The sequence below is a fragment of the Bos mutus genome, chromosome 6, assembly GCF_027580195.1.
Source record: "Bos mutus isolate GX-2022 chromosome 6, NWIPB_WYAK_1.1, whole genome shotgun sequence".
Classification (NCBI taxonomy): Eukaryota; Metazoa; Chordata; class Mammalia; order Artiodactyla; family Bovidae; genus Bos; species Bos mutus.
The window spans coordinates 113,022,679-113,043,849 of NC_091622.1; the positions used below are offsets into that span (position 1 = coordinate 113,022,679).

Below are 21,171 nucleotides of genomic sequence, written 5' to 3' on the forward strand. Positions count from 1 at the left end.
GGTGTAGAGCCGGGCGTGACCCCTGGCGCGGTTTCCTCAGGGAGCTCTACCGCCTTCATTATATACTGTTAACATGTATTTATTGGGCCACCTCCAGTCGTAGCTGCAGCACGCGGGACGTTTCCTTCAGAGCACAGGTTCTCTGGTTGTGGCTTAGTTCTCTCCCTGTGGCATGTGGGATCTTAGTTCCTCAACTAGGGATCAAACCCAAGTCCCCTTCATTGGGAAGTGGATTCTTAACCACTGGATCACCAGGGAAATCCCTGGGCTATGCTTTTGACCAAATAATTTAAAGCAACTGAAAAGGTAAATTTTTTTGCAATTTTAATAATGGGATTATCACCTATACCTTTCAAACTTGTGTGCCCCCCATTTTTATGCAGTAAATAGATGTAACTGTACTGATCTTCAGTCCCTGAAGTACCCCCCTCAGAAGCAAAGATTGTGGGAGGTTACTTTTTCTCTGGCTCCATCATTCAGTTTTCCCTTAGCGTGAGGAAAGGAGGGTCCTAAGGAGAGTCACAGGGTCAGCATTTGCCGGTTGTCTCTCTCTGCTGGTGCCGCTCCCGAGTGTCTGTGGTCCCCTCACGGTCGTGGGCGGACCCAGGCCTGCCCCCAGCACCGGCTGCCAGCCACCAGCCAGGGGGAGCCCTGGAGGAAGCCTCTCGCCCTTCCGGAACACAAGCCAACACGTCTGGGTGTCAGGCACACAGCTGCAGGGTCTGAGCAGAGACCCGGAAGGCTTCGTCACGCTGTCCTTAACGTGAGGATCTCCGCCATCAAAGCACACAGAACAGCTATCAGAACGTAGGAAAATATCAGGGCTTTAATCCTCTTAAATAAAATGTAACATTTAAAATATACCAAGCACGCAGTCCTCAGGTTTCTCTAGGAAAGTCCATCTTACTAGGGGAATCACCTTTAGGTCACTGGTCACTAGCTGGGTATGGATTTCAACATTTCCAAAGGCGAACAAAACAGGACAACGGTAACTGATTCCGTCACCCTCAGTAACGGGCAAAGTAGAGAGGTGTGGTTGTTCTTGGCAGGCAGGCAGTTACTGATTATAAAGGAACTCAAATCACATTTGTCACCAAGGGCCTCATAAACCTCCCTCAGCAATCCCCTCCACTGCCTGAGTGAAAGCCAAGCGTCCTGGGAGCTCACAGGCCACCATGAGACGCACGGGACGCAGAGCAGCCGGCACGGCCAGCCAGCAGACGGGATTCCTGAAGGCCTTTTATTTACTTCACACTCTGACGCCGCCAGAGTCTGGGCAGACACAGTGTTTCTCGAGATACCCCAGAGTCCAGCAGTGTCCCGTCAGCCTGTTCCGTAAGCACGTGGAACATGTGTTAAAAATCAACGGACAGACAGACTCCCGTATTCCAGTTCGTTAACGCAGCTGTGCAATCGGCTGGCTTTTCTGCAGGGCCGATGGATACCAAAGCCTTGCAGCAAGGTTTAGGAAAAGGTCAAGAGTATTCATAGGTGAGAAAAGACGAACCCGCCCTGGGAGAGTCAGCGAGCGATTACGACAAAGCGCTGACACCCACGGGCTGCTAAGCCTCCTTCACCACCCCCACCAGGGCGGGCCTCAGGGTGCGCCCGTGCAGCTTGTAGCCCACTTTGTTAACCAGCGCCACAGTGCCCGGCTCCTTCCCCTCGACCGGCGTGTGGAACAACGCCTCGTGCTCGTACGGGTCGAACTTGGCACCCAGGGGGTTCAGCCGGAGCAGGCCGTGCTTCGTGAACACCTTCTGGATCTGGACCTCAGTCATCACGAGCCCCTCGTAGAGGCTCTTCAGGTGCGGGTTGTCGTCCCGAATCTCCTCCTGCGGGACAGACTGCGTGGCCTTCTCCAGGATGTCTGCCACCTCCAGCAAGTCCTTGCAGAAGCCCTGGATGCCTGCGTAAGGTAAGGGAGAACGTCACTGCATTCCGCATCGACTGCACAGGCAGCTCAGAACAAGCCCTCCTTATGTGACGTGTGCGTGCTCACTCGCTCCGTCGTGTCCCACTCTTGTGACCCCGTAGACTGCAGCCCACCAGGCTCCTCTGTCCGTGGGAGTCTCCAGACAAGAACACTGGAGTGGGTTGCCATTCCCTTCGTCCAGGGGATCCTCCCGACCCAAGGACTGAACCCGCGTCTCCTGCAATGGCAGGTGGACTCCTTACCACTGAGCCACCGCGGAGTCCTTCTGTCACCTTGTTTCAAATCACTACTTTGTGCTAGAATCTCACTGGGCTGGATTAAACAACAAACTTCCTAAGGTTTAGACAGAAGCCAATGAGGTGTAAAGACAGGGAGGTGAAAACCTGCAGAACCAGACTGAAAACTCCCAGTCCTGCTCGAGACCAAGAGGACACAGACTCCCGAGCACATCAACCCCACGTCAGCCGCCGAGCGCGGGGCCTGGAGCCACACCCCCGGCTGTCACAGACAGCCCTGGGACTGTGTGGAACCCCTCTGGGTTGAGGCTGCTTTGCTTACAGCACAGGGCCAACAGTGGCTGACACACGGCGAGCTTATGAGGACAGGAAGTCACGCACCTCACGGCGCCCAGAGCACTAAGTGCTCGATACACGTTACCATTACTTGGCACCACGAGGTCAGAGTTACCAGGACACAAGCCTTGATCTAACAGAAGAGGTAACAGTTTAAAAAATTTTATATAAATGCAAACGTCTATGGTTTCAAGACAACCCTTCAGATGCTGAAAGCAGGAAGCTGGGGCTGACGAGAGGCGCCCCCTGGGCCAGCCCGTCCCCCTCCCCCGCGGCGCAGCAACGAGGCTCCAGCACAACCCGCTCACGGCTTCTCAAGTTTCAAAGGCTCTACACTTTGAAAAAGGCAACGCTTGTTTACAGCTTCCCTTGTTTTACACAGTATTTTCACCCAGTTGCTGTAAATGAAATTAAAAAGTCTACCCATCCAATAAAAATGTGAGCATCTAGTAAGGACGAACCCCTCGTGCGAGCTGCTGGGGAGACGTCTGCCAACGTGGAGTGTTGGTCTGAGACATGCAGCGCACGATCGCCACAGTGAGACACACAATTACCAGTTATACTTCCAGGACGGAGCCCTCCTGAGTGCTGAGGACGATTAACCTCAGGGACATAGCTTACTTAGCCTGGGGTGTGGACTCAGAGTCAGGACTGAGCCAAGCATTCCAGGAGCCCAGGGCGCCAGTCCACCAAGAAGACACAAACCCAGAGAAGCTGACAGCTCCGGGTGGGGTGGTGGACTGAGTGGAGGGGAGCTGAGGCCACTCTGCCAAGGGTGTGGAGCAGAAGCGCGGGAGCTGAAGCTGGCCTGGACAGCGGAGGACGTGGCGGAAGGGCAGCGGGCGGAGTCCAGCCGCCCGCCCCCAGGGAGGGAGGGGGAGTGGGCGGAGTCCAGCCGTCCTGGACCCCAGGGTGGGAGGGGAGTGGGCGTGGGGGGAGAGCATAGTTTCAGATGCCTGACCTGAACACCTGCGTGCTCGAAGGTATCATTTACTCAAACGAGGAAGGGAAGCAAAGGGGAGAATTCAGTTTAAAATACCTCGGAGACATCCAGGTAAAGACAGCCAGGACTAGAATGGGGAAGAAACGTCTGAACTGGCAGCTCACCTGTGTGTGGACACCACTCAGCCCTGTTGGAGGGGGAGTCAGTGGGGGTGGTGAGGGGAGGCCTGAAGAACACGGACATTTAGAGGGCAGCAGGCATGCAGCCAGTGCAGGGGATGACCAAAGAGGAAGAAAAACAGGAGCGGAGATGACGGCATCTGAGAGCGAAACGCGTCTGCAGAAGCAGTGAGGCTCCATGGTCAGAGGGCCCGTGGAGGGAAGGTGGGCCCGCCCCAGCAGCCTCCTGCTAAACACGGCCTCTCGGAGCCCTGGGAGCCCGCCAGCGCAGGCCGCTCACCCCCACGCAGACGCGGCTCTGCAATCCACACTACTGTCGCCCAACCTGTAAGCTCAGGAGCATCTGTGGGACATCCGAGGGGACTGGTGCTCCCGTGGCTGGGACGGTCCCGGCCTACTAAGGCCTGAATCTGTGGGCTTGGTGGGCGTGCCCACAAAAGCAAGGCTGGGTCTGGGCTCCAGGAGGCCTGCGTTGGTAGCTCTGGGAACACGGTAGCGGGGCGCGCCAGGGCTGCCTGCCTGCACTCCCTCGGAGGTGGGGCCTGGGGTAGTGTGACGACAGCACACCCTGTGAGCCGGGCAATGGGAGGGCTTCCCCGGCGGCTCGGAGGTGAAGAACCCGCCTGCCAACGCAGGAGATGCAGGTTCCATCCCCGGGTTGAGAAGATCCCCTGGAGGAGGGCGTGGCACCCCACTCTAGTATTCCTGCCTGGAGAATCCCATGGACAGAGGGGCCTGGTGGGCTGCAGTCAGTCCACAGGGCCACACAGTCAGACGCGATGAAGCTCACACAACAGCGGCCACCACGCAGCACGCTCCCTGGGGCACAGCTGCAGTGGGGCGATGCTCAGTGGCTCCCCTCCCAGAGGGGGCGCTCACTCCCGCCTACCTCACTGTGCAGCTCAGAAACAGATCTGGGGGATGTCCACTCTGACCAGGAGGGAGCAGATCCTTCCCCTGACAGGGCTGTGACAACCACAGAGGGGAGGCCCCGCTCAACCAGTCACGCCCCCCATCCATGGACAGTGGCCAGGACACCCAGCAGCACCTGTACTATAAAAGCAGGCCTTGCACCAAAAATGTTAGGCCCACTCGGGCTACTGCACAGGGAGGCTCCCACACAAGGAAAAAAAAGCCCTCCAAGACCACGGTAAGTAACTGTTTCTCCTAACAACATAAGAAATCTGAAAGGCAGAATAATGAAAATCACCCAATCAGAACAGCAGACAAGAAAGCCAAATGAAAAAACATGAAAGCAACATAAGAGACCTATGGGATAATTCGCCAACGTACACATGACAGGGATTCTAGCAGAAAAGAAAGGGGGGGTGCAGATGCATTTGCGTGCCTCACGGCTGGGCCCTTCCCTGGCGGTCCAGTGAGCTTAAACGGCCTCACAATGCGGCAGGCGCGGGCTCAATCTCTGATCAGGGAGCTGAAACCCCACGTCTTCAAGTCAAAAAACAAAGCAGAAACAATGCTGTAACAAGTTTAGCAAAGACTTTAAAAATGGTCCACATGGGAAAAAAATCACTTAAAATGGAACAGTTAGAGAGAGGATTCTAAAGACAGCAAAAGGGGGAGTGAGCTATGGGGGATCCCATGCGGCTGTCAGCCGGCATCCCCACAGAGACACTGCGTGCCAGAAGGAAGGGGAGGGCATAGTAAAGGCGTGCAAGGGAGAAGTCTGCAACCTGGAAACCCTACCAGCAAGGTCATCATTTACAAGGAGACAAAGAACTTCTTAGACCAGCAGAAACTTTTTATACTTTTAACACAGCAATACTAAACCTATCCTAAAAGAAACATTAAAAAAAGTCTTCCCTAAGTAGAAAAGAAGAAGCTATAGGCAAGAGAAAACCCAACTGTAAAGTGAATCACTTAAAGCCAGTACAAAGATTAAAAAAAAAAAGTCTGTGAAATCAATGATGCTGCAATGAACACCTGAAGGGTCAACACGAAACATGTAAAAGACAACATCAAAATCATAAAGTGTGGGGAAGGAGTAAGAAAACGTTGACTTTTTTCCCCCTAGAATATGTTTGAGCCTATATGACCACCAGTCTAAAGCAAGCAGATCTAGAAAGAGATTAACATACTATAAAAAAGCTGAGCGCCGAAGAATTGATGCTTTTGAACTGTGGTGTTGGAGAAGACTCTCGAGAGTCCCTTGGACTGCAAGGAGATCAAACCAGTCCATCCTAAAGGAGAGCAGTCCTGGGTGTTCATTGGAAGGACTGATGTTGAAGCTGAAACTCCAATACTTTGGCCACCTGATGTGAAGAGCTGACTCATTTGAAAAGATCCTGATGCTGGGAAAGATTGAGGGCAGGAGTAGAAGGGGACGACAGAGGATGAAATGGCTGGATGGCATCAGCGACTCGATGGTCATGGGTTTGGGTGGACTCCGGGAGTTGGTGATGGACAGGGAGGCCTGGTGTGCTGCGGTTCATGGGGTCGCAAAACGTCGAACACGACTGAGCGACTGAACTGCACTGAATATACTTGAAAAACATGGTAACCACAAATCAACAACGCACACTAGATTTACAAAATACAAAAAGACAACAAGCACAATACAAAAAAACAAAAATACATCAAACTACAATACGCAGTCTACCAGAGACCTACTTTAACCAAAGGACACACACAGGTTGAAAGTTGAGGGGACTACTTCATGCAAAGGTAAATAAGAAAGTGGGGTCACGATATTCATCAGACAAAACAGACATTAAAACAGAAGCTATAAACACAGAAAGAAAAACACTATATAATATTAAAAATCAATCCAAGAAGATATTATATTCCTCAACATATATGCACCCACACAAGAGCACCCAAAGTGCATAAAACAAATGCTACAGACATAAAGTGAGAAACTTCATGGGATACAACAGCGGGAGACTCTCCTGCCCGCCTCGCATCGATAGACAGAGCTAGACAGGAAGTCAATAACAACAGAGATCCAAAACGATACAACAGAGCAGCCAGACTTAACTGATACGCTCAAGACATTCCATCCAAAAATACAGAATACACGTTTAAGTGCACACAGAGCCTTTTCTAGGACTGACCACACACTGGGGCACAAAACAAGCCTCGACAGCTTTAACAGAACAGAAACTATTTCCAGCATCTTTCTGACCAGAGCTGCATGAACCTAGGTATCAACTACAGAAAAAGAAATGAAAACAAAACAAAAGCCCAACTGTATGGAATTAAACAACACGCTCCTAAAATGCCAATGGGTCCACAGTGACATAGAAGCAGAAGTTAAAAACTGCCTAGGGCCAAATGACAGTGGCCACACGCCACACAAAGTCTGCACGACGTGCAAAGCGGTTTTCAGAGGCAAGTCCAGTGATACAGGGCTTCTTTAAGAGAGAAGAGAAATCGCAGAACAACCTAACCTACCACCTGAAAGAATCAGAAAAATAAGAACAAACAAAACCTGAAGTCAACAGAAGCGAGGAGATAAAGATCAGAGAGAAACTAGAGATTAAAACAAACAAACAAACAAAAAAACCCCCCAAAAAACTGGCTCACCAAGAAAAGGGAGAGGATCCAAATAAAGAAAATAAGAAATGAAAGAGAAATCACAACTGATGCCACAGAAATACAAACCATTAAGAGAATATTATGAACAATTAATTATATTCCAACAAACCTGACAATCTAGAAGACAAAAACAAGTTCCTACAAAGACACAGCCCACCAAAACTGAATCAAGATATACATAATCTGAACAAACTGATAACTAGATGTGAAACAGAATCTGTAATTAAAAGAAATTCCCTACAAACAAAAGTCCAGGACCAGATGGCTTCACAGGTGAATTCTATCAAACATAGAAAGAACTCCTACCAATTCTTCTGAAACTCTTTCAAAAGAATGAAGAGGAAGGAATACTCCCAAAGACATTCTATGAAGCCACCATTACCCTGATACCAAAACCAAAGACAGACCCTACTTAAAAAAAAAAAAAAAAATTACAGGCCAATATCTTTGATGAATACAGATGCAAAAATTCTCAACAAAATATTAGCAAATGGAAATTAACAACAGATAAAAAGATCATACACCACGACCAAGATGGACTCATCTCAGGGTCGTAACAATAGTTCAGCATATGCAAATCAATCAATGAGATACACCGTGTCAACAAGAGAAGAGACAAAAACCACATGATCATCTCAACAGATGAAGAAAAAGCATCTGATCCAACACCCACTCACAATAAAAACTTACGACATAAGGATGCCCACTCATCACTTTTTCAACACAGTATTGGGAGTCTCAGCCTCGATGTACGACTGTCAGGATATACTGATGACATGATAAAATACTTATTGAAAGCCCTGAGACTCCACACAAAAACTACTAGAATAAATGAATTCAGCAAGGTAGCAGGATATAAGATTAATATACAGAAACTGGCTGAATTTTTTTACACTAACAATGAAATATCAGAAAGAGAATGTAAAGAGCAATATCCTTTAAAATCACATCAAATAATAAAAAAAACTTAGGAACAAACCTGAAAGGAGGTGAAAGACTTACATGCTGAGAACCATAAACCATTAGTGAAGGAAACCGAAAATGATTCAAAGAAATGGAAAGATATTCCATGCTCTCCATGGAAGAATTAACATTGTTAAAATGGCCACACTACCCAAAGCAATCTACAGATTTAATGTGATCACGATCAAATTACCAGGGTTTCCCAGGTGGCTTGGTGGTAAAGAACCTGCCAGCCAATGCAGGAGACACAGGAATCTTGGGTCAATCCATGGGTTGGCAAGATTCTCTGGAGGAGGAAATGGCAACCCACTCCAGTATTCTTGCCAGGATGCCCATGGACAGAGGGGCCTGGTGAGCTACAGTCCATGGGGTCACAGAGTTGGACACGACTGAGTGACTGAGCATGCACACTATCAAATTACCCGTGACATCTTCTACAGAAGATGAGCAAGTGCAAACTATTATATACAGAATGAACAACAGGTTACCACTGTGGAGCATATGCAACTATAGTTAATTATCCTATAAGACAATACTGGAAAAGAATGTAAAAAGATGTGTAACTGAGTCACCTTGCTGTACAGCAGAAATTAACACATTATAAACCAACTATATACTTCAATAAAATTAAAAAAAGAGAGGTTTGTTCTCTGTGCTGAACTTGGGTCTGTCCCTGGGCAGAGGGTTTCACCTCCTACAGTTCTGCATCCAGAACAGGGGGACTGAAAGCTCTGTCCCCTAAGTGCTCAGCGGTCTTCTGGGTGACCAACACAACGTATGTGGGGCTGGGAGACGGGCCTTGGCGCCAGGGCCATTTTAGTGCAAATCATTTCAGCCTCACTGACCTCAACTGTAAGGCGGGAAGCATGATGACAGAAGGATCCAACGGTGTTGACACAGACCGCGACTGACGAGGTCTTAAGTGAGGCCAGTGTCAGGGCTGCTCCAGCTGAGGACCCGAGCCTCACAGGGCACCTCTGCTGGCACCTGCAGCCTCACACTGAGGTCCTCATGCGGAAGAGAGAAGGATACTCTCCTATGGAAGGAACCACGCTCCCCACTACGAGCGTGCATCACAAGCCAGCTCTGCTCCTTCTAGGCAACAGCTGACTCATCTCAACCACTGGAGGAGTGCAGCCAGCAGCCGCCCCACCTCCCCACCTGATCCATCATGCTGTCTAGGACCACACACACCCCCACTTCCTTGTCCATGTTTCCCAGGATCAATTTCATGTAGTGTTTAAAGTTACCATATAGTTTTGCCTCCTCCACCAATTTTTGGCTCCTCTGCCGCAAGTTCTCAGTATCTGCTAGAGCTCGCTTATATTTTTCCTTTAAAAAAAAAAAGGAAGAAAAATTCACATGAAATAAAGCTGGAACAAATTCATCAGAAAACAAATGTGATATAATAAACTGCAAGTCAAAATACAAACAACAGCTATCAGTACTTTGGAGACTGGATGCGGAATATAAACAGAAGTCAATTAACCAGTGCCACTATTCCCACTATGTGGGGAATAAGATGGCCAGGCGTCACATATTCATAAGCCCCCAAGGCCATTCTCACTCTGTGTACAGCTGAGCCAAGGACAAGAAAAGCTGCTAGTTTCCCCTGGTTCTGATGGTTCCTCGAAAGGAAGGACCAGTCATTCCTCTGCAGAATCTCCAGCTCAAGGGAACCCTAGAACCCAGGGTAAGGGCTGACCTGGCTTGCTTCTCACACCCCAAAGAGAGGGTCAGGAGAACAACCACCCTTAGCAGACAGCTTTGGCCTCTACCCCACAGAAGAGGAAAAACCTCAGGAATGAACCTTTGGTATTTTTAATATTGCCCAGATACGGTTCAGTTGGAACACTTACTGTGTAACAATCATTTCAATTCTTGTATTTTCCTCATTTTGCACCAACTCTTCTATAATCGTATCCATCTCCTGGCATTTCTATTTTTCATGGGCACTAGGTTACTGCCTTGTGCTTTCTGGGGGTTCCAGTGCCACGGTTAAGAGCAAGGTCTCACAGGTTCAGACCGTGGCCCTGCCACTGGGTAGCAAGGTGACCTTGGGAAGTGTACCAAACAGTCCTGGGCCTCAGTTTCCTCATCTGTAAACAGGGGTATTAACGGCTGACTCACAGGGCTGTTGTGAGGATTCGTATAAACAAAGGGGTTAGCAAAGCCCTAGCACAGTGCTTCACGGCAAATAGACGGGGATACGACGGAAACAGTGACGCACTATTTTCTTGGGCTCCCAAATCACTGCAGGTGGTGACCGCAGCCATGAAGCTAAAAGACGCTTGCTCCCTGGAAATAAAGCTGTGACAAACCTCAACAGCTTATTAAAAAGTAGAGACATTACTTTGCTAACAAAGGTCCATCCAGTCAAAGCTATGGTTTTTTCAGTAGTCACATTTGGATGTGAGAGCTGGACAATAAAAACGGTTGAGTGCCATATTACTTTACTGCAGCACTGGAGAAGACTCTTGGGAGTCCCTTTGACAGCAAGGAGATCCAACCAGTCCATCCTAAAGGAAATCAGTCCTGAATATTCATTGGAAGGACTGATGCTGAAGCTCCAATACTTTGGCCACCTGTTGCGGAGAACTGACTCATTGGAAAAGACCCTGATGCTGGGACAGACTGAAGGCAGGAGAAGATGGTGAAGACAGAGGATGAGATGGCCGGATGGCATCACCGACTTGGGGGATATGAATTTGGGCAGACTCCAGGAGATGGCGAGGGACAGGGAGGCCTGGAGTGCTGCAGTCCCTGCGGTCGCAAAGAGTCAGACACGACTGAGTGACTGAACAACAACACTTTTCCACATGAGGTCATAATCTGTATTACTAATTAGTTCAAAAAACTCCAACATTCCTAGGAAAGCACCAGATGACTTTACCTCTGGCTCCCACCTTTGTCCTCCCAAAGACCCAAGCTCAAAGGTCCTACTGAATATTCCTCACTTGTAAAGGCCATTTTCAGTCTTAATTCAATATAATCTATGTAGCACATGAAGATAATTCTCATGACAACCAGAGTCACAGTGGATTTGAGTTCTATCCCTCCTTCAGCAGTAACTTGCTAGAACCCAACAGGGACAGAATTCGTCTGGCTTCCACCTCTGTTGTCAGGGAGGCCATCTTGACATCCCCAGGAGACAGACCTGGAGTTCCACAGACCACACTCCTCACAAGAGCCCACAGCCTTACCATGGTCTCCTTCAGCTGCTCTTCCAGCTTGACCTTCTCTTCCATGAGTGTCTTCTCCGTGGAAGGAAGATCTGTCTTCTGTTCATTCTGACCCGCGTCCTCTTCCAGGTTCTGGCCGTTGTTCTTCTGTTTTGCAGCTGTGCACAGCAGCCGAGGAGAAGACCTGAGGCAAGTCCACACGACAGAAATTAAGATCATGATTCTTCTGCTTGTTAAAGTCAGACGGACGACTTTAAATTGTCCAAATGGACAATGGAAATCAAAGGTAATTTAAAACTACTTGCTACATGGGGGAGAAAGGATTTGTCTTAGATACAATAAACGCAAATTGCATACGATGTATGGAAGCTATTTGTTTATGTAGAGTCTTCTGCAATACACGCCTAAACTAAAACGTCAGTGCGCCAAGGCTACAGCACTTATCTCCCCTTCTCCTCACCCTCAGGAACTCCTGATCATCCAGACCCCACCACGAGCTGAAGAAGAGCTACAACTGGAGGTGAGGTCCAGCGCTGCTGTCCCTTACAAAGCCTCGTGGGCAGACATCTTGCCCACAGGCTACTTCAGTTCAGTCCAGTCGCTCAGTCATGTCCGACTCCTTGCGACCCCATGAACCGCAGCATGCCAGACCTCCCCGTCCATCACCAACTCCCTCAGTCCACCCAAACCCATGTCCACTGAGTCGGTGATGCCATGCAACCATCTCATTCTCTGTTGCCCCCTTCTCCTCCTGCCCTCAATCTTTCCCTGCATCAGGGTCTTTTCAAATGAGTCAGCTCTTCGCATCAGGTGGCCAAAGCCATGCAAAAAGGTATCTATATACACAGAACTGTAACTTGGGTTTGAAAGTGATAAAAGAGGAACCAAGTGCTTTGGGAGGCCCAGAGTAGAATATTTCTAGCTTTGGAGAAATGGAAGTCTGGGAAAGGATTTGGGCAGAGGGACTCTGAAGAACAGGCAAGAGTTCACATACAGAGCCAGGAATAGACAAGACAGACTCACTTCAGGAAGGGCATGAACAAAGGCATGGAGGCAGGAAAGCACAGGGGTGGTTACGTACAGGGGAAAGCACAAAAAGCTCTAAAAACTAGCGCTGGGAGTGACTTGGGGTATTACCCAATCTGATCCCCATGTGGAAAAGGTTAAGTAATAAGCCCAAGGCCACAGCGCCATTAATGAATAATACGGATCTGTTCACCAGGTCCAGTGGGGCTCTGAAGTATGCCACAGCCCAATCTGAAAATAAACTACATTCAATTTCCTCCCCAGATTAAAGCAAGCTGCCTCAGTGAACAGAAAAGCTAAGGGCACACAGAACATGTGTACAAGGGTGTTTAAGACAGCACGTAGAGATGTTTTCCAGGATGAAAAGCTTGAAACAGAACACTGCTCAGAAGGACACGGGGGGACAAACTGTTGCTTCCACGGTCTGGAATACTGAGCAGCCACCAAATAGATGGCAGTGTTAAACTGCCATCTTTTGGCTACACCACGGGGGTGCCGTGCAGGAAGAAATGCAACGTAGAGAAATACACAAAACATGACCCCAGTTTTATAAACACAAACCAGAAATCCTATTTTGAAAAGAATAAAAGGATACACTAGTCTGTTACCAATACTTTGGCCACCTTATGTGAAGAGCTGACTCACTGGAAAAGATCCTGATGTTGGGAAAGATGGAGGGCAGGAGGAGAAGGGGACGACAGAGGAAAAGACGGTTGGATGGCATCACAGACTCAATGGACGTGAGTTTGAGCAAACTCTGGGAGAGAGTGATGGCAAGGAAGCCTGGCAGGCTCCAGTGCATGGGGTCGTGAAGAGCAGGACACGACTGAGCAGCTGAACAATCACCTGGGGGTGAAGACCAGTGGCCGTTATGCTGCTGTTTTTACTTTTGCAACTGAAAAACGAACCATCTAAAGACGGAGTGTGCTGCCATGACCTGCCCTCGTTTCCAGCTGTCCTGGCATCTGGGTGTAACAGTCACAGCCTTTCACGTGGGCTCCACTCAGCAGAGGCCCTCCTGCAGCAGCCAGTCTGGGTTTGCTCCAGAACTGGCTCCCAGAACTCAGTTACTCCCAGAGCTCCGCACACAATTCAATTTGCTCTCTCCCCTACTTGAGCCTCCTTACACAAAACCTATTCCTAGAGGCAGAAATGCACGCAGGCCTGGCAATCAACTGGATTTCCCAGGTGGCTCCAGTGGTAAATAACCCAGCGGCCAATGCAGGAGACCTAAGAGAAGCGGGTTCAATCCCTGGGTCAGGCAGATCCCCTGGAGGAGGGCCTAGCAACCCACTCCAATATTTCTGTCTGGAAAATCCCCAAGGACAGAGGAGCTTGGCTGGCTACAATCTAAATGACTGCAAAGAGTCGGCCACGACTGAGCACGCACCCAAGTCCAGGCAATCAATGCCAGTTACAAAAATCGCAAATGGAGCCAACAGCTTCTCCTCACTTGACTCCCCAGGTGGGTTTGTTCCCACACTGTCTATACAATGGATCAGGCTAGAACAGCAGCTTCATCCCCTCGCCCTGTCCTCGTCCCGGTTTATCGTCTCACCATCACTAAATAAAGCTCCTTGAGGGCAAAGTCCGGGTCCTGCTCCGCGCAGCTTCTACCCCATGTTCGGCCCAGAGCAGCTTGTCCTAACAGATAACCTGGTTCCCCGAAGCTCCCCTCAATGTGGAAGGTGCTACTTCAGTTCAGTCGCTCAGTCATGTCCGACTCTTTGCGACCCTATGGGCTGCAGCAAGCCAGGCCTCCCTGTCCATCTCCAACTCCCGGAGTTTACTCAAACTCATGTCCACTGAGTAGGTGATGCCATCTAACCATCTCATCATGTCTTCCCCTTCTCTTCCCGCCTTCAATCTTTCCCAGCGTCTTTTCCAATGAGTCAGTTCTTCGCATCAGGTGGCCAAATTACTGGGAGTTTCAGCTTCAGCATGAGTCCGCTAAGCACGGGCTAAACTAAGTTAGGAGGCCGGACTTTGAAACGGCAGAAACCGCAGGTTTAAAAAAAAAAAAGGCAAAGGAAAAGCCAAGGAGAGGGCAGGGCCTCGTGACCTCCGCCGCGGCGTCACTGCTCTAAGTCAGCGGCTCTCCCCACGGTGCGTTAGGTAGGGGCTGCGGCCCTTCTGTGCTCGGACTCCGCAGCACGCGGAGGTGGTGGAAGCTCGGGCCGGGCGGAAGGAGCCCGCTCGCCACCGCCGCCTCGCGCGGGGCGCCGTCCCGTCCGCCCCGCGGGCAGCAGGGACAGAGCGGCGGCCGGGCAGGCCCCACAGGAGACCCCAGCGGAGCCCGCGCCGCGCTTCTGGAAGCCCCCCCACGACGCCCGGGCTGGAGCCGGGCAGGGCTCGCGTCCGAGCCAGCGGGGACAGCGCGCCCCTCCTAAGCCTGGCCATCGGCGCCCCTTACCTGAGAGACAACGCGAAAGCCGGGAGGCTGCCCCGGGCCAGACGCACGCACCGAACCGCCATGACTGCTGCCGGCACTGCGCGCGCGCATCGGGCATGCGCGAGACTCTATTCTTGCTTCTCCCGCCCAATTGCTTCCCCTCAGCCAATCCACCACCGTTCTTCCTCTGATGGAGAGGGCATATTCACCAATAATTGCCGGCCTGGACGGTGGGCGGGGTTTGAGGCCTCGAGAGGCCCCCGAAAGTGAAGCTGAGGTGAAAGGTGAAGGAAACAGACTCCTCCGTTGGGGGGGGGAGGGAGGGAGGCGTGGTCAAGGGAACAACCAATAGAGAGAGAGCATGGGGAGGGCGCCGGAAGTGCGGACTGAGGGGGCGCGGAGACTCTGGAGCGCGGTTTCCAGTGAGGCCCGCCCTTTCTGTACATCCACCTTAAGCTTCAGGGCGCTCTTTGTTCTGGGAGGTGGCGAGACGCCAGGGCTTTTGTCCTTTTCTCCCTCACAGCCCGAGCTCCTGGGACCGAGCCAGACTTTGGGTGCTCAGTGTAGGCTAAAGGCAAATAGGTCAAGGACGAAAGCTCGTGGACGGGCGACCGCAGGGCTCCGGGAAAGTCGGTTAAAACAGCGTTAGGCGGTCACCGCCGGTCCTGCCGGCGACTTCGCGGCGCAGGAGGGCGGACTGGTGGCCGGAGGGGGCCTCCGTCGGTACTGTGGGTTTTATTAACGCAAAACCCGGGAAGCCTCTGTGGTCGAGCGCGGAGGCGTCGGGGCTGGGTGAGGAGACTTGGGAGGTGTGTTTTGTTTGCGCTCTTCTTGCACCTTCATTTTTCTCAGTGTGTTAGTCGCTCAGTCGTGCCCGGCTCTTTTCGACTCCATGGACTGCAGCCCACCAGGCTCCTGTGTCCATGAGATTCTCCAGACAACGATACTGGAGTGGGTTGCCATCTCCTTCTCCAGGGGATCTTCCCTACCCAGGGATCAAACCGGGGTCTCCTGCACGGCAGGCAGATTCTTTACCGACTGAGCAACAAGGGAAGCCCAATTTTCTCAGAGTAAGACTTACAAAGCATACCAAGAACAGCATCGAAGACGACTTCTGGGGACACAACCAAAGCTCATAAAATCCAAATGTTTTCGTTGCTCTTAACAAATGCCACTGCTGCTGTGTCTCGTGCCACGAAGGAGCCCAGGTGCTGCTTGTACCTGCGTCCCGCATCTACTGTTCCCTCTGCCCGAATCGCAGAACCCGTGGTGTCCCCAACGGAGCGCTGCCTGCGTGTCCCATCTGTGAGGACCAAACCTCTGTTCTGCTTTGCTTCCATTGAGAGCATTCATCACGTTGAATATTAGGCCCTGGGCCACTCTCAGGAGGCAAAAAGTCAAATGCAGAACGTAAGACGTTCTGTTGGGCAAATGACCCAGTTTATTAGTTAGGGTCTAGAGGAAAAAAGCAAGTAAGACTGTTTGAGAATTAGAGTGCATAAAAGGTGGGATGTGTGGACCTTTATTTGAATCATGATCGAACAAACCAACTGTGGAAAAAGACATTTGAGAGACAAAGGGGAGAGTCAAATATAAACTGTTAGATGACAGGAGTTATTGATATTTTTGTTAGGGAGAGGTGACCTAGTGTGTATATAAAAATACCATAATTGTTGGCAGATGTCAACGGAAGTATTTTAATTGCCACAGGATTTGGAATTTGCTTTATGATTATGCAGGCTAAAAAAAAAAAGGATGGAAGAAACAGGCAAAATGTTGCTAATGGTAGCTGGATGATAAATAGTGTGGGAGTTACGACCATTTTCTTCTCTGTGTGAAGTTTTCTATAGTAAAATTAAAAACACGTCATGGGGAAGGGATAAATTAGGAGCTTGGAACTAACATACACTGCTGTATGTAAAATAGATAACCAGCAAGGACCTACAGTATAGCACAGGGATCTCTACTCAATATTCTGTTATCACCTATATGGGAAAGCAGCCTGAAAAAGAATGAATATATGTGTGTATTTAACTGAATCACTTTGCTGTTTACCTGAAACTAACGGCGTAAATCAGTACACTCTGCTGGTTCACTTTGTTGTACAGCAGAAACTAACAGCATTATGAAGCAATTACACTCCAATAGAAAACAAAAAGCTGTACGCTAATAAAATTTAAAACATGTTTCTCATTGGCTGTGACCTCGGGCAGCATCATTTAATTGCTCTCAGCGTTGATCTGCTCACCTGTAAAACTCGGACTATATCATTTATTTTGAGGATTAAAAGGGGTGCAAATACTCATTTCCTATCTCAGGACTCAAGGGAATCAGATGGGAACCCTGCTGTAAAGCTCACAGTACAGTGATGGCTTCCGTGTCTTGAAACAGACATTGGATGGCTGTGGCAATCGTGATGTTTCTGCTGTCACTGAACGCGGGTCCAGGACAGCCGAGAGGCCATGCCCTGGATCTACATCCAAAACAGTCGATTTTCCTGAGCGGAGGCCTGTCTGTGCTGCCACTTGGTGGCCACATTGGGAACTGTATCCTTGACAGCCTGGTGAGGTCTGCAAGTTCACCCCAGAGCAAGTCATCAGCCCTTGGACGTGAAGCTGCCCGCATGGGGAGACTCCTGCGTCAGGCCTTGGAGCAATTCCAGCAAAGGGAGTGCGTGGCCCGGGCAGGGGGTGCAGGAAGAGCAAGCTGAACAGCCTGCGCTGCCCCCGACAAAGGTGGAAAAAAGTGAAAGTTGCTCAGTCGTGTCTGACTCTTTGTGACCCTATGGCCTATACAGTCCTTGGAAGTCTCCAGGCCAGAATACTGGAGTGGGTAGCCTTTCCCTTCACCAGGGGATCTTCCCAACCCAGGGATCAAACCCGGGTCTCCTGCATTGCGGGTGGATTCTTTACCAACTGAGCCATCAGGGAAGCCCAGCAAGGATGGGGTCACATGTAAAAGAGAATGTCCTCAGGAGAAGGTCGTGCAGAAGACACAACAGCATGTGGGCCATGGGTGTGATGCTTGTGACCGCTGAGTGCTTGCAAGTGCCAGGCTTCGCACAGGTGTCTCCTCTTGGACCAGCCCACCCTGCTGTGGTGGGGAGACAGGAGATGGTCCAGGTTCATCACACACTTGGAAAAAGGCAGAGCTTTTGCCTGTTTTTCCCAACCAATCGCAGCCCACGTAACCATCACAGTTGAAGCCAGAACCGTCATCAGAGTGTTGGCTCCTGCCACAAGCTGCATCATCCTCTTTATTATTACTATCCCTCAGCAGGGGCATGGATTTGCATCTTTTATTCAACTCTGAAATACGCAAATTAAAAATATATATATGGTATGGGTGTGACAGACAGAATTCTAAAAATGGACTCAAGCTACCCACCCCTGGTTTTCCAGTCAAACACTAATCCAGGTGCTGCTGTGAAGGGACTTTGCAGATGTAGTTGGAGTCCTAAGCCAGTGACCTTTTGTAGAGAGTATCTGGTGGGCTCAATTTTGGTGAGCCGTTTAAAAGCAAAAAGTTTCGTCCTGCAGGCAAAGTCAGAATGCTTCATGGCATGAGAAGGACTCAGATCTCTGCAGCTGGTGTGAAGATGGGGTCTAGTGAGAAGGTGGCCTCAGAGCAGAGATCAGCCCCCATCTGGCCACCAGCAAGGACATGAGGGCCTCAGATGTGCTGTCTCAAGGAGCTGGACTCCATGGACCTTCTGAGCAGGCCCCCACATCAGAGCCCGGCCTTGTGAGATGTGGCACAATGGAAACCCCACCTGCTCACTAAGCCACATCTCTATCCTAGGAGGTGGGCATTACGGCCACCCTCTCCACTTTATCTGTATTTGGGCTCCCGGTACGCAGAATGGATTAACCATACACCTTGTTCCGATTCCCATCATAGTGTCTCATTCTTGGCCCACTTCTGTTTGTTCACTTGTTTCAGTGCTACAGGAGAGCCACCCCTCCCCACCAAAAAAAAAGACAAAAAACCCTCCAGCTGGAGGAGACAGGGGCTTCCTGGTTAAGATATTTTCCTGGAAGAGGGACCTGACAACCAGCAGCAAATGGCACTGCCATTCCTCTGGAGCACACGGGCTCCAAACTGAAGTGTATATTCTTGGTGAGAAAAATGCCACCAGAAGGGGCCACAGACGTTCAGACTGAAATAACCTTCTGCAGAAAGAGCCAAATCAGTTGCATGAGGAACTAACAAACACGTGAACTGACAGTCGAGAGCATCTGGAACCAGTGGCTTCCATGTGTGGCTTGGGTGCGGGGAGGGCTCTGTCGGCTCCTCCTGCAGAGACACCTGAAGGACAGGGAAGGAGGGGGTGGTGGCAAACTCCTGAACCCCAAGAGGAGTGTCTTACAAAGCCCGTGGACATGAGAGAGGATTTGAATCTGAGGCTGATTAAGTTGTTCATCACCAGTGCTCTGCGATTGGAATACTCCTGTGCATCAACAGAATCAGCTGTTAGAAGAAAAATGAGAGCTGTGTGAAGCATGAGGGTTGGCAGGAGGGAGAGCTTCTCATTATGAAAATAGTGGATGCTCATTATAGAAATGTTAGAAAATGTAAATGGTAGAATGTTGTTCTTGAGTCGCTAAGTTGTGTCCGGCTCTGGGACCCCATGGACTGCACATGCCAGGGTCCTCTGTCCTTCACTATCTACTGGAGTTTGCTCAAGCTCATGTCCATTGAGTCGGTGATGCCGTCCAACCATCTCATTCTCTGTCATCCCTTCTCCTCCTGCCTTCAATCTTTCCAGGCATCAGGGTCTTTTCCAGTGAGTCAGTTCTTCACATCAGGTGGCCAAAGTATTGGAGCTTCAGCTTCAGCATCAGTCCTTCCAATGAATATACAGGACTGATTTCCTTTAGGATGGACTAGTTTGATCACCTTGCAGTCCAAGGGACTCTCAAGAGTCTTCTCCAACACCACAGTTCAAAAGCATCAATTCTTCAGTGCTCAGTCCTCTTTATGGTCCAAACTCTCATATCCACACATGACTACTGGGAAAACCATAGCTTTGACTCTGTGGACCTTTGTTCCTTTTTCTCTTGTCGCTGTTGAGACCTTGGGCACCTGCCCTCTTTGTCTCCCCTTGAACTCTTGACCCTGACCTTGGATTGATCAGAAATCCAAAGCCGGAGCTGGAGGCCTCTTGAGGTGACAGCCGTGACCCTGTGATGAGCAGAGGTGAAGTGTACCTCTTGCCTGTTTCATGAGGCCAAACACAATCATGAAAAGCCTGGGCTTCCCACAAGCAGGGCACAAGGGCAGAGGGGCTCTCTGGAGCTATGGCTGAACCCAGAGTGCCTCGGAACCTCCTTCCCCACCACTGGTGGCCTGGTTGTCAGAAAACATGGACATGGATGTGGGGCCCATGGAAGCAGTGGGAACACCTGCCCTTGCCCTCATCCTTACACCCTCCTGGACTAGGAACCAAAGCAACAGTAACTTAAACCAGAGAAGTTTAATTCCCCATCTGCCAAAGTCCAGGTGGCTCTGTGGCCCCAGGTCTTCAGGGTCCCCTGCTCCTTCCTGCTCACAGCTCTGCCTTCCCCCGGGTGTGACCCTTGTCCTCACCATGGTTCTCACAGCAACATCCCAAAAAGCAGGCTGGCAGAGGTGAGGGAAGGGAAAGACCACACTGCAAGAGTCTTCTGAGGAGGTGCCAGGTGCCATATCAGCTCACACCCTGTTGGCCTGAGTCACATGGTCACACCTAGCTGCAAGGGAGTCTGGGAAAGGAGGTCTTCATTCTCATAATCCTTTCCCAGCTTAACATTCTAGTCCTGCAGAGGATATCAGCAACAGCTCTATCTGGGATCTTCTGTGACCCTCCACCTGCTCTGGGTATGGGAGACCCCTCTCCTCCACATCTCAGGAATCTGATCAGACCTCCTGTGAGCCAGTGCTGTGCTCTTACCAGCTTGTGAGGTTGGGTTCTCCATCCACTCATTCAACACTGCTGAATTCTAGGCTCTGCCTGTTCTCCCCACCCCACTGGCCGATAAACTGAGAGAGGTCCACAGCCAGTGCACGGTGGAACCAGCGTTTGAGCCCAAGTCTGGTCCCAGATGGCCAGCGTGCTCCATCCAGACTTCGCTCCCCCTCGCCGGTCCACCCTGCTGCGCATCTGTCTTGCTTGTTCGTCTCGCCTTTTGTGGGCCTCTCCTGACCAGCACTTAAGTTTGGGAGGGCAGAATGGGTCTGTCGTATCTGCTGTGGATCTCAACAGCCCACGACTGCCCCTGGCGCTCAGCGCAAGCCCCTGTAGGTGAGTGGATGGATGAGTGAAGGCCTTCTAAAGTCCTTTCACAACCACACCATTTCCCTGTCCATGAGGGCATGTACGCTAAGTTGCTCAGTCGTGTCCAACTCCTTATGACCCCATGGACTGTAGCCCCCCCAGGC

General features: G+C 50.4%; 1 protein-coding gene across 1 annotated transcript; it reads right to left on the reverse strand.

Moving 5' to 3' along the window:
- Positions 1-803: 803 nt before the first annotated feature.
- On the reverse strand, positions 804-14,914 carry GRPEL1 (GrpE like 1, mitochondrial). The gene is made up of 4 exons (XM_005906259.3): positions 14,773-14,914; positions 11,355-11,517; positions 9,402-9,483; positions 804-1,909 (listed from the first exon to the last, which is right to left on the reverse strand). The coding sequence occupies exons 1-4, from the start codon at positions 14,832-14,834 to the stop codon at positions 1,563-1,565; spliced, it is 654 nt and encodes a 217-aa protein (XP_005906321.1). The 5' UTR covers positions 14,835-14,914; the 3' UTR covers positions 804-1,562.
- Positions 14,915-21,171: the final 6,257 nt, after the last annotated feature.

Bases quoted from the DNA above. Each gene is read 5' to 3' on its own strand.
- GRPEL1 (XM_005906259.3), bottom strand. From the start codon at position 14,834: ATGGCGGTTCGGTGCGTGCGTCTGGCCCGGGGCAGCCTCCCGGCTTTC. The intron at 9,484-11,354 runs GTAAGGCTGTGG...TTTTTTTTAAAG, and splicing joins AGCAGCTGAAGGAGACCATG to GAAAAATATAAGCGAGCTCT. The intron at 1,910-9,401 runs GTAACTTTAAAC...TACCTTACGCAG, and splicing joins GGAGGAGGCAAAACTATATG to GCATCCAGGGCTTCTGCAAG.